The 13,577-nt window shown below is 43.6% G+C and overlaps 1 protein-coding gene across 1 annotated transcript in view; it reads right to left on the bottom strand.

Moving 5' to 3' along the window:
- Window positions 1–251: 251 nt before the first annotated feature.
- SLC19A1 (solute carrier family 19 member 1) overlaps window positions 252–13,577 on the bottom strand; it is a 30,234-nt gene continuing 16,908 nt past the window's right edge. The window contains exons 4-6 of the mRNA XM_040439228.1: window positions 3,571–3,763; window positions 3,343–3,484; window positions 252–1,210 (exon numbers count right to left, since the gene is read on the bottom strand). Coding sequence (XP_040295162.1) covers window positions 1,031–1,210; window positions 3,343–3,484; window positions 3,571–3,763 — 515 coding nt within the window. The 3' untranslated portion in view covers window positions 252–1,030. The remainder of the gene's footprint in view (window positions 1,211–3,342; window positions 3,485–3,570; window positions 3,764–13,577) is intronic.

Below are 13,577 nucleotides of genomic sequence, written 5' to 3'. Positions count from 1 at the left end.
CAGATGAATCCCTGACGATCTTGTTGCGAAGGTAATGTGAATAAGGCCTAAGGCTTTGTACATACCTGCGTTAGTTGTTTTCCATAAAATTGATCTATTATAAGTTAATGGAGAGAAGAAAATGATTTTGTCATGGTTCAGGGAAAACCAGATATCATTCATGACGTCAACGTGAACAGAGTCTAATGGTCTTCTAGTAGTTGTATAGTCTACCCCGAATGGTTTCCCAGTAGATATAAGCTAAAAATAAAGGTCTACAAAGCATCATAAGACAAATCTCTTTTTTGTGTTTATTTTGGTCCAAAATTACAGCAGGTATGCAAATGTCGTGTAGAGCACATTGCACCAAAATCAGTGTCATCATATCAACTCTTAATATATACAAACAGCAATAAAAATTGTAAGTGCACTTTTACACCCAAAGAGTGAGTCCATTACCCCTAACACTGTACATAATAGAGAAGAAACACTTCCCTTGAAACCATTTCTAGTGAGTGTAGGTCTATATCTGATTTATTGTCCTTGGAGGTTCAAATATATGCTAAGTCATCATCAACTATAGCAGGATCAGAACAGAGCTTCTTATATCACTAGTTTTTCACTTATGTTAATAGTGTCAAATTCTAGTAATTTAAAAAAGTCATTCACAGTGATGGTGGGACAGGCAATGAAGTGATTGTTTCTAATAGAAGAACTTAATTCACTTGAAATCCAAGATCAAAAAACCTCTGTATTTTGGCAATGCCAAATCCCTGAGATTCTTACTCCTAAGCCGCACTCAACAGAAGATTTCATTCTTCCAAGACTCAGAGCAGCCTTGTTCACACACAACTCTCGCACCAATGTAGTGCAAGAGGGCAACATCTCACAGCATGTACTTACAATCTGCACCTAGGCACTAGCACAGCTAAGTCTCATCATACCTACAGAACGCCTCCTAATTGCGGAAGCCCTGCTCACAGGACAGGCCGGTGCCCAGTATGTGCTAATATCGGAATACTGTTCACCTAGATTTGACCACAGATGGAATTCAAGCATGAGACTCTATAGTAGATTTCTCTGTCACCACCTTCTGTTCGGTGGTTGCTTCTGGCTTGCTTGCTTCATTTCCTTCCACAGGCTCCTCTTTTTTGTACCTGATGATAACCCAGGCAGCACCAACGAGGTACACGACTGCCAAAATTGTGAAGTAGCCAAAATACACATAGAACTGGAAGACAAAACACAGTTTCATAAAAACAGTTTATATAATTATAGTATGGCCATCACTTGTAAGTTCATGATTTAATTCCTCTGTCCATCACCGAATACTCAATTTGACATCCTCAAACACATAGGTATTGACTGCCACAATATTACATATGTAAAAAAAAAAAAAAAAAACAAGGTAAGGCTGCTTCTCTGACAGTAGGCGTAGAATTGGGATAACAGTACGACAGCTCTATTGTTCTCTTGATAGGCCTAGATAAAGATGGCTATCGAAGAGCACTGAATTGATCAGTTGTGTGGAAGAGGTTTTTTTCTTGAATAAAATATATATTCCTTGTAATGTAGTGAGTTAGGGATAGTTAGTTAACATATACAAAGCCATTGTTTTGTGTCAGATGACCAGCAGGCCACATTCTAGAGTGGTTAACTCACAAGACATGCGTACCACACACTGGACATCCTTAGGAGGAGGGGCTGAAAGGTATAAAGCTTTGTGCACAAAGACAAAGAACTGAGCTCCAATGAGAAGATCATCCAGGTAGGATGTTGTAGGGCACCATCTCTCTCTTGTATTACCATGGAACATATGCTATGTGCTATGTAGGTGACGTTACAACGGTGGCTCCCCCACTGTGTTGGTGGCCAGATGATTAATATTTATTCTGTGTGTAATTTGTCTGTTTAACCTTACATATATATTTAATCACACATAGTAAACTTTTTTTTATCACTTAGCCTGTGTAAGCCTATTTATTCTCAAATCTTCGAATTCACATTAAAACGTTAGTTTAATGTATGATGCTGTAATTTAGTTATTCATCCCCTTCTCTCTGATGGCCTGAGTCAGAAATAAGTGCGATTGTCCAAATAAAAGAGGACTCTATAGAGTCAGGAAAGAAAACGGAATACATTGAGTGACTTCAAAAAACTATACCCAGAAAACCATCCACCCTTTTTTCTTATTAAATAAAATACATATGATATTCACATACAGGTTGATAAAAAAAATTGATGGAAGTGTCCTTTTAACATGGAAAAACACATTCAGTGCCAACTCCCTTCTGGTACTATTAGACTTCATGCACATTAATGTATTTTTCATCCGTGTGCTATCCATATTTTTTGCGGACAGCACACTGACGTATTCATTTCTATTGGGTCATGCATATGTCCATATTTTTTGTGGATCTGTGTGGCCATTCTGCAAATTATAGAACATGTCCTATTCTTCTTCATCCTGGAGACTCGAATAGGCCTTTCTATTGATGGGAGTGAGAAAAATGTGGAATCCATCTGTATTTTGTGGATGCCTTTTTTGGGGACCGAAATACGGACACTGCCATGCACATGAAGCCTTAGCCTTACACCTAAACTTTTTGTAGCATTTTTAATTGGCGGCATACAAGTCAATTTACCGCTTTGGACTACAGCTGCCGATCAACAGTTAAAATATATTAAAAGTATTGCCTTAGGGCAATTTCACATGAGCATATTCAGTGCTGAATATACGCTCCGTGTCGCTGCAGTATTTCCTGCACTAAACAGCGTTCCTGGGAGACAAACTCACAGCATTGTAATGACTTATAATGCTAAGTGTTTCTGCCAGTCCGGGGCTATACGGAATTGTACTGACGGCATTAGGCAAGTACAACTCCGTACAGTGCAGTATGTATAGAAGCCCCAACTCCTGCTACAAGTAAGCAAACATATTCCGATGCTACCCGACAGGGCACGCTGTTATTTCATGAGGAATATGAATATATACTAAAACAGACATGTCAGGGGAGGTGACGGGTCCCTTTTAAGGTCCCATTCACAGGACTGCGTTTTTGGTGCACATCCGATATGCATTTGTGGACTCATTCACTTCCATAAGGGCCGTAAAAAATGTGGACAGCACAGAAAATAGAACATGTCCTATTCTTGTCCGTTTTGCGGACAAGAATAAGCATTGTTACAATGGATCCACAGGACAGATACGGTTGTGTGAATGTGCTGGCTGCCTCCAGCCTGCACTAGCGGGGACTTCGGAGCACCCTACTGGGTTATAACCGAGTTCATTGCATAACAGCACACAGTTAGCTTTTGAGACATGATCACACCTACTCTTCTTGTGGAATTGTCATACATTACCTGAGGGTGCACAGAAAGAGCCAAGCCTCTCTTGTCAGCAATAATAATGGTGATGATTGTTTTCAATATCGTAGCAAAGAAGGTGTTGATTCCAAACACCAATGCACACAGTTCTTTGGACATAGAGCTGGCAATCTGGAAACTGAAAGAAAAAAAACACACAGAATTTCTTGGTGATCATGTGTAACACAAGTGGCAAATTAGAGCAAAAACATATGAGCTACTTACATGGCAATGGGAACTAAGAACTGGTATGAACTGCGGAAAAGGATATAAGCTACGTAGCACACCCAGATATTTGAAGTTGTATTCATGAGCATAAGGAGACCTGCCTGGAAAGCGGTGACCACCCCAATAACCAACTCTGACCACAGACTCCAGCGGATCTTAATGTGCCCCGCAGCAAATGAGGTGATCGCTCCTGGAGACCAAACAGAAATCACATTTTTAGCACCAATACTGCTCCAGGCCTGTACACTCTCAGTGCGCACCAAAACCATCAGCACAATGAGACATTATTAAAGTGGTTGTCCGGGTTCAGAGCTGAACCCGGGCATACCCATATTTTTACCCAGACAGCCCCACTAAGATGAGCTTCGGAAAATCTCATGCTTCAATGTTCTCCTTTGCCCTGCGCTGAATTGAGTAGGGCAAAGGCATTTTCAGGAGATCCGGTGACATATCGTGTTCTCCATAGGGCTGCCAGGCAGAGGCTTCCACCCAGCAGTGAACCCGGTGACGTCACCGGCACTGATAGGCGGGATTTAGCATTGCCCTAGCCTGTAAAACAGCTAGGCCCATCAGAGCCGGTGACATCACCGAACACACTGCTGGGCGGAAGACTCTGCCCAGCAGTGTGTTATTACAAATAAAAAAGCCCTTGCCTTGCGCAGGATAAAAGGGAGAGCATTATGCTCTGAACCCGGACAACCCCTTCAACTGTACCACCTTCACATAAGATGGCACAAACCATAGTTCGTTGGACAGAAATAAAATGTGTATAAAATGTAATGTTTTAACCTAATGGCATGCCATCAAAATAGTCCAGCATCTAAGAGTCCATAAATCAGCGCTTTATTCATAAAAATCCACACATATCAAGTGGTTGCAAAAAGATCTAAAGCCTACGTATTTCAGACAGTTACTGTGGTGATGGAAGGATCCAGATATAAAAATTATTGTTAGGAGTAGGCAACCCCTCCCTTTACATGCCTGTAGGGGGTCATCACCTCTTCCATGTCCGTCCAGGCCGGAGATTGCATCAATAAATATCAGTAAGAAACCAGACCCCTATCATAAAGTGTGAAGATGTCAGATACCAGCGTAATACAGACCAGAACCGTTAGAGGTAGGGATCGACCGATTATAGGTTTTACCGATATTATCGGCCGATATTGAGGATTTTGAATGCTATCGGCATCTATTTTGCCGATATACCGATAACGTATGGGGAACACAGAACGCGCTGCTCTCATCGCTCTCTGTGTTCCCTCAGCAGCACAGGGGAGAAGGAAGCAGTGTCTCCTCCCCCTGTGATGCTGCTGCCGCCAATGAGAGGAGATAAGATAAGAGAAGGGGAGGGGCTGTGGCCACCGCTCCACCAATGAAGATAAGCCTTTCATTAATTCATATACAGGAGGCGGGAGCTGGCTGCAGAATCACATAGCCGGCTCCCGACCTCTATGACAAGTAGCTGCGATCTGCGGTACTTAAACCCTAAGGTGCCGCGGATCGCAGCTACCGCTCATAGAGGTCGGGAGCCGGCTATGTGATTCTGCAGCCAGCTCCCGCCTCCTGTATATGAATAAATGAGAGATTTCTCTTCATTGGTGGCGCAGTGCGCCCCCCCAAGCCCCCCAGTATTAATCATTGGTGGCGCAGTGCGCCCCCCACCCCCATCCCAATCGTAAAAACATTGGTGGCGCAGTGCGCCTTCCCCCCCCAGTATTAATCATTGGTGGCAGTGGCCACAGGATCCCCTCTCCCCTGCTCCTCCGATCGGAGCCCCAGCAGTGTAATCCTGGGGCTCCGATCGGTTACCATGGCAGCCAGGACGCTACTGAAGCCCTGGCTGCCATGTTCAGCTCCCTGCTGCTGTGTGCACAGAGCACAGAGCAGCAGGGACAGTGTGAGATCCTATTCACCCTGATAGAGATCTATCAGGGTGAATGGGACAAGGGTTCTAGTCCCTAAGGGGGCTAAAAGTTAGTAAAAAAAAAAAAAATATTAAGTATAAATGAAAAAGATTTACAAAAAAAAAAATAAAATATACACATTAACAATGAACATATAAATTTTCAGCAGATTTGTGTAGGAAATTTTTTTTTCTCAAAAATGAAAATTCCCAGAATATCGGTATAAATTATCGTCTATCGGCCTGAAAGTTCACAAATTATCGGTATCGGCCCTAAAAAATCCATATCGGTCGATCCCTAGTTAGAGGGGTCAGGAGAAGGCTAGTGTCCTTTCCACTGAGGTCACACATGAAACCCCTATCTTGCAATAGACATGGAAGAAATCCATATTTGAGCCACATGCTTCCTCCTGAGAACTCAGGCCATGTACTGTATAAGCTTTCATGGTATTAAAACCAAATCGATCTCAGCTCAGCAACAGGGAGCAATTAGATAACTGCAGCCATAGTGCCATTACCGCCGCCATGTTTAGTAGGCACATGTGCGGGATATTCAGACAGAGTGGATGGAGGTAATATGAAATTGCTAATGTGAATATCCAAAAAGATATTTTGATACAAAGATTTTGAGGCAGACTTGGTTTCCAGCAAGTGGTTGTAAAAACTGTCATAAAGGGTCACTACCATATTCCCTGGCCTCCTCTGACATCACAGGTTGGGGGTAATGATGAGGTGGATACTGACCCTTTTTAACACATGCAGGGAGAAGCAAACTGTCATTTCTTTGGGGATCACTAGCTGATGGACTGGCCAATATTTCTGCTTGCCCAGGCAACTGGACTTAAAGGGAGTCTGTCACCACATTTGGGCATATTAGACTGATTAAATAGTGTTATATGTGCCACCCAGAACTTAAAAACAGTACCTTTGTTGTAGAAAACGGACCTTTCTTTCAGCCGAAAATGAACTTTTAACATTATGTTAATGAGCCCTCTTAAGTGCCAAGGGCGGCGTCTCAATCCTCCGAGCCCCAGGCAGCACCTCCTCAACGGCTCATAACCCCGCCCTCCGTGTGCCTCTGCCCGCCCATTTACTCCCCTCCTCTGTCCTTTTCCACTGCAGCTGCGCGGTCAAATTCGTAGTGGGCGCATGCGCAATAGGTATTGCGATGCCCTGCCAGGAGCGGGCATCGCATTGCGCATGCGCCCGCTACGAATTTGACCGCGCAGCTGCAGTGGAAAAGGACAGAGGAGGGGAGTAAATGGGCGGGCAGAGGCACACGGAGGGCGGGGTTATGAGCCGTTGAGGAGGTGCTGCCTGGGGCTCGGAGGATTGAGACGCCGCCCTGGGCACTTGAGAGGGCTCATTAACATAATGTTAAAAGTTCATTTTCGGCTGAAAGAAAGGTCCGTTTTCTACAACAAAGGTACTGTTTTTAAGTTCTGGGTGGCACATATAACACTATTTGATCAGTCTAATATGCCCAAATGTGGTGACAGACTCCCTTTAAAAGGGGTTGTCTGGGTTCAGAGCTGAACGCGGACATGCCCTTTTTTTCACCCAGGCAGCCCCCCTGAGGGGCTGAGCAGAAGGAGGGGTGAGCTGGTTACAAACCAGTTTCTTTATGCCATCACCTTAAAATGGGAAATATTAAAATAAAAGGTCAGCAAGGTCTACATGTCAGAAATCAAGATATGACTGATCACTTCCGATACCACACCCTGAACAGTCAATCCAAGCAGAAGTGATATGTACTAAAATAAAAATCCACTGCACTGGTTGTATGATGCTAATTAGTTCATAATATTATTAACCCATTCCTTATACACTCACCTAAAGAATTATTAGGAACACCTGTTCTATTTCTCATTAATGCAATTATCTAGTCAACCAATCACATGGCAGTTGCTTCAATGCATTTAGGGTTGTGGTCCTGGTCAAGACAATCTCCTTAACTCCAAACTGAATGTCAGAATGGCAAAGAAAGGTGATTTAAGCAATTTTGAGCGTGGCATGGTTGTTGGTGCCAGACGGGCCGGTCTGAGTATTTCACAATCTTCTCAGTTACTGGGATTTTCACGCACAACCATTTCTAGGGTTTACAAAGAATGGTGTGAAAAGGGAAAAACATCCAGTATGCGGCAGTCCTGTGGGCGAAAATGCCTTGTGGATGCTAGAGGTCAGAGGAGAATGGGCCGACTGATTCAAGCTGATAGAAGAGTAACGTTGACTGAAATAACCACTCGTTACAACCGAGGTATGCAGCAAAGCATTTGTGAAGCCACAACACACACAACCTTGAGGCGGATGGGCTACAACAGCAGAAGACCCCACCGGGTACCACTCATCTCCACTACAAATAGGAAAAAGAGGCTACAATTTGCACGAGCTCACCAAAATTGGACTGTTGAAGACTGGAAAAATGTTGCCTGGTCTGATGAGTCTCGATTTCTGCTGAGACATTCAAATGGTAGAGTCCGAATTTGGCGTAAACAGAATGAGAACATGTATCCATCATGCCTTGTTACCTCTGTGCAGGCTGGTGGTGTAATGGTGTGGGGGATGTTTTCTGGGCACACTTTAGGCCCCTTAGTGCCAATTGGGCATCGTTTAAATGCCACGGGCTACCTGAGCATTGTTTCTGACCATGTCCATCCCTTCATGACCACCATGTACCCATCCTCTGATGGCTACTTCCAGCAGGATAATGCACCTTGTCACAAAGCTCGAATCATTTCAAATTGGTTTCTTGAACATGACAATGAGTTCACTGTACTAAAATGGCCCCCACAGTCACCAGATCTCAACCCAATAGAGAATCTTTGGGATGTGGTGGAACGGGAGCTTCGTGCCCTGGATGTGCATCCCTCAAATCTCCATCAACTGCAAGATGCTATCCTATCAATATGGGCCAACATTTCTAAAGAATGCTATCAGCACCTTGTTGAATCGATGCCACGTAGAATTAAGGCAGTTCTGAAGGCAAAAGGGGGTCCAACACCGTATTAGTATGGTGTTCCTAATAATTCTTTAGGTGAGTGTATATGACGTGTACAAGTATGCCCAATGTCATTTTATTTTTTTATTTTTTTAAATAGGCTGCCAATCCATATATGTGTATTATATATATATATATATATATATATATATATATATAGCGGTTTAGCCCCACTGAATGGAGCTAAATCTAGAGCGGACAACTGTCGTACGTTCTAGCGGAGTCTGTCCGCACACTGTGTCCAGAAAGGATGTCCTCGTGCATAGCTGCCTCCTACTGAAAACAATGAGAGGCAGATTTAGTGCTGCTATGGCATTTTTTTGGCGGTGCATCTGAACTAAAATTTCGCTGGTAAAAACCCTCACGTGAATGGGGACTTGTACTTGCTGTGTCGAACCCCTTCGGTTTCAGCATTTCTTGGCTGAAGTTATGACATCCGTATACTGCATGTGACCACTGTAGGGTTGGGCGATATACCGGTGTCTACGATATACTGCGGTATTAAGAAACTGCTATATCACCATTTCTTAATTACTGCTGTATTTAAGTGACCTCGCTCTGTATGTCAGTCCGGACTCAAAACTTGTAATGGAAGACATATAATGGGGCTGGCAAACACATAGACTGTGTCACGGCGACATCACCTAGCGTATGGGAGCTGCGACTGACTTCACAGATACTGCCAGTGTGGAGCTAGGCTGATGCTCTTGCGCTTACTCTCCTGCTGCCAGGCTGCCGAGTAGGGCCTTCGTCTGCATCAGTCAATGCCCCAGGCCTTCCAGCTGCTGCCCTCAGCCCATGCCTGCCTTAACTGCCCTGGTGACTGGTGTGAGGGACTGATGGTGGTACATGCTTCCCAGGTAATATAATGCACAAAAAAAATATATATATGTACTAGTAATGTGATGTACCAATAGACGCAGAGAATACTAGTACATCCCATTAGTAGCAAATTACATGACATGTCACAAGACATATACATAGTATGCAATAGCGTGTGTATATACAGTCAGGTCCATAAATATTGGGACATTGACGCAATTCTAACATTTTTGGCTCTATACACCACCACAATGGTTTTGAAATAAAATGAACAAGATGTGCTTTAACTGAAGACTGTCAGCTTTAATTTGAGGGTATTTACATCCAAATCAGGTGAATGGTGTATGGATTACAACAGTTTGCATATGTGCCTCCTACTTGTTAAGGGACCAAAAGTAATGGGACAGAATAATAATCATAAATCAAACTTTCACTTTTTAATACTTGGTTGCAAATCCTTTGCAGTCAATTACAGCCTGAAGTCTGGAACGCATAGACATCACCAGACGCTGGGTTTCATCCCTGGTGATGCTCTGCCAGGCCTCTACTGCAACTGTCTTCAGTTCCTGCTTGTTCTTGGGGCATTTTCCCTTCAGTTTTGTCTTCAGCAAGTGAAATGCATGCTCAATCGGATTCAGGTCAGGTGATTGACTTGGCCATTGCATAACATTCCACTTCTTTCCCTTAAAAAACTCTTTGGTTTCTTTTGCAGTATGCTTTGAGTCATTGTCCATCTGCACTGTGAAGTGCCGTCCAATGAGTTCTGAAGCATTTGGCTTAATATGAGCAGATAATATTGCCCGAAACACTTCAGAATTCATCCTGCTGCTTTTGTCAGCAGTCACATCATCAATAAATACAAGAGAACCAGTTCTATTGGCAGCCATACATGCCCACGCCATGACACTACCACCACCATGCTTCACTGATGAGGTGCTATGCTTAGGATCATGAGCAGTTCCTTTCCTTCTCCATACTCTTCTCTTCCCATCACTCTGGTACAAGTTGATCTTGGACTCATCTGTCCATAGGACGTTGTTCCAGAACTGTGAAAGCTTTTTTAGATGTCGTTTGGCAAACTCTAATCTGGCCTTCCTGTTTTTGAGGATCACCAATGGTTTACATCTTGTGGTGAACCCTCTGTATTCACTCTGGTGAAGTCTTCTCTTGATTGTTGACTTTGACACACATACACCTACCTCCTGGAGAGTGTTCTTGATTTTCTTCACCAGGGAAAAAATTATTCGGTCATTCACTACAGTTGTTTTCCGTGGTCTTCCGGGTCTTTTGGTGTTGCTGAGCTCACCGGTGCGTTCCTCGTTTTTAAGAATGTTCCAAACAGTTGTTTTGGCCACCCCTAATGTTTTTGCTATATCTCTGATGTTTTTTTTTTTTTTTCAGCCTAATGATGGCTTGCTCACTAATAGTGACAGCTCTTTGGATCTCATCTTGGAAATGCAAATTCCAAATGCAAATAGCACACTGGAAATGAACTCTGGACCTTTAATCTGCTCATTGTAATTGGGATAATGAGGGAATAACACACACCTGGCTATGGAACAGCAGAGAAGCCAATTGTCCCATTACTTTTGGTCCCTTAACAAGTGGGAGGCACATATGCAAACTGTTGTAATTCCTACACCGTTCACCTGATTTAGATGTAAATACCCTCAAATTAAAGCTGACAGTCTGCAGTTAAAGCACATCTTGGTTGTTTCATTTCAAATCCATTGTGGTGGTGTATAAAGCCAAAAATGTTACAATTGTGTCAATGTCCCAATATTTATGGACCTGGCTGTATATTACACATATTAGGCCACTGCACTCATGTCACGTTAAAGAGGTTGTCTGGGCTACAGATCTTCATGATAGGTCATCAATATCAGATCAGTGGGGATGTCTGACTCCAGGCAGCTTAGCCCCACAGAAGTGAATGGGGTTGAACTGCCATACAATGTACGGCCGCTATACAATGTACGGCGCTGTGCTTGGAGAGCTGCAAGCTTCTAAAACAGCTGATCAGCGTGGGTCCTGGGTGTCGGAGCCCCACTAATCAGATACGGATGACCTATCCAAAGGATAGGTCATCAGTTATACAATCTCTGAAAGCCCTTTTAAAGAAACGGGGGCTGGGCTGCAGTACACCGGCGGGTGGAACCATACAGTGTACAGAACCTTCTGCAGCCAGCTCCACACCTTGTATAGATTCTGGTGCCACGACTGATTGGTGGAGGTACTGGGTGTCATACCCCTACTGGTCTGATACTGATGACCTACACTCAGGATAGGTCTTTAAATATCTGTTACCTAGGAAACCACTTTAAATGTCTGTCAAAAATGTAGATTGTGCTTCACTGTGGTGTTTGGTTCTGCTGGGGCAATATTTTGTGCTGCACTATGGTATTGCTGGCCCCACCTTCTTGTGTTGGCACCCCCTTCTAACGACTTGATCCCATCTACAACATGGGGCCACTTTTAGTTAGTTTTTTCCCAGGGCCACTTTAAGTTCTCAGTTTGCCCCTAGTCCTGAGTTCATATCTCCTTCGTTCCAAAACCTTTTGTCAGATTTTACAATTAAAGACCTGAAACTCGAGTACGTGTTTTTTCTTTTAAATGGGTATTAATCACAATCTATACCGGTACCATTATCGCGGTAAATTTCTTAATATTGTTATAGAGGGATATCGCCCACCCCTAGACCACTGCAGACAATACTGGTCTCAGCGGTACACAGCACAAAACTACAGAGGCCTCTGACTGTCTGCAGTGGTCACATGCGGTAAACGCAGTTCTGTAAATAGAACCTGGGGGAGGATTGCAGCGGTGGCGCTGGATTGGAGGGGTACAGTCAGTATACCTTCTTTTTTTTTATTGCTTTAACAAACTCTCTGCTTTTTGTAATTTGTATCACTTTAAACCCTTTGTACTCTGTGACGTACTATCAAGCCCTCATTTTGTTAATGGGAAAATAAAAAAGGTGCAGCTTTTGAAAGTTTGTGCACCTTTGGGACCCACATGTCACTGGGCCTGTAGAAGCAAGCACCTAATCCCCACCACTGGTTCCGTCATGTGACCCACTGACATGACGCATGGGGGACATGCGACCTATCAAACATGAAGCTTACCAGTGAAAACAGGAAAGCTGCAGCAGCGCCGGGGGGACCAAAGTAGCTAAAACCCAGCAACGGGAAGTAGGCAAGTATGCTTCCCCCAACAGGTCTGGCAGAAAGGTCCCCAAAGGCATCCCTTTAAGAACCAAACTGGGCTGCATCCTTAAAGAGCTAAATCTGTCATCTATTTTGTCTACTGTCTCACAGTCAAAGCCAGTTCTGCATCTGGATCTTATGACTTATGTGTGCACAGATCTACCATATTTTTCACCCTTTAAGACACCATTTTTCCCCCCCAAAAGTGTGGGGAGGAAATGGCAGTGAGCTCATCGCTCACTGGTCTTCATCTGTGACCTGCGCACAGCATGAGGATGTCAGCCCGCTCTGTGAACTGATGCTGTGTGACGTCATGTCACAGCGCGGCAGGAAGAGTGCTGGATCTCCCAGGTGGTGGTGGCCTCCGAAGCAGGTGAGTTGATGGAGGGTCTGGGGGTCAGATATGAGGTCTGAGAAACACTAGGGGTCGGAACGGAGGTCTGATGAAAAATATTTTCTTTCTTATTTTCCTCCTCTAAAACCTAGGTGCGTCTTGTAGGGCAGAAAATATGGTATATAGTAACTCAATTTAACTGCTTTATAGAAGGGTAAAAGGATGACAGCCCCAACTGATTCTCCAAGTTCATGGCCTTGGCTTAGTTTTCTAATGAATGTGTCAAAAGAGCAAACAGTGAACATTTTAAGGGGAATTTGTCATCAGAAAATGACCTATTGACCTAGGTTTTTATATTAAACATATATATTTTTTTTTCCATTTCCCTATTTATATTGAAAAATAATCTTAAAATCCTGCAGTTTTCACACTGGCCACTAGGCCCAAAATATTTCAAGACTTCCAGTAATTTAAGAGCAGCTACATAGGCTATAAACACAAGGGACAGGAGGGGACCCCATAGACTTCTATAGGAGAGTTTTCTAGGATGGTCTGTGACCTGTGCAGAGGTCAGGAGGGAGCAGATAAGCTGTGATATCACCTACTGTGAATGTTGGATTCTATCTTATACAAAAGTGATATATATCATTGTAATTCTGCCTGTGATGATAATGTGATGGCTACTTTCACACTTGCAGCAGAGAAATCCGGCAGGCAGTTCCGGCAAAACGCATGCAAACG

This window comes from Bufo bufo, chromosome 7, assembly GCF_905171765.1.
Source record: "Bufo bufo chromosome 7, aBufBuf1.1, whole genome shotgun sequence".
Taxonomy (NCBI): Eukaryota; Metazoa; Chordata; class Amphibia; order Anura; family Bufonidae; genus Bufo; species Bufo bufo.
This window is presented reverse-complemented; position numbering and strand designations above follow the sequence as displayed.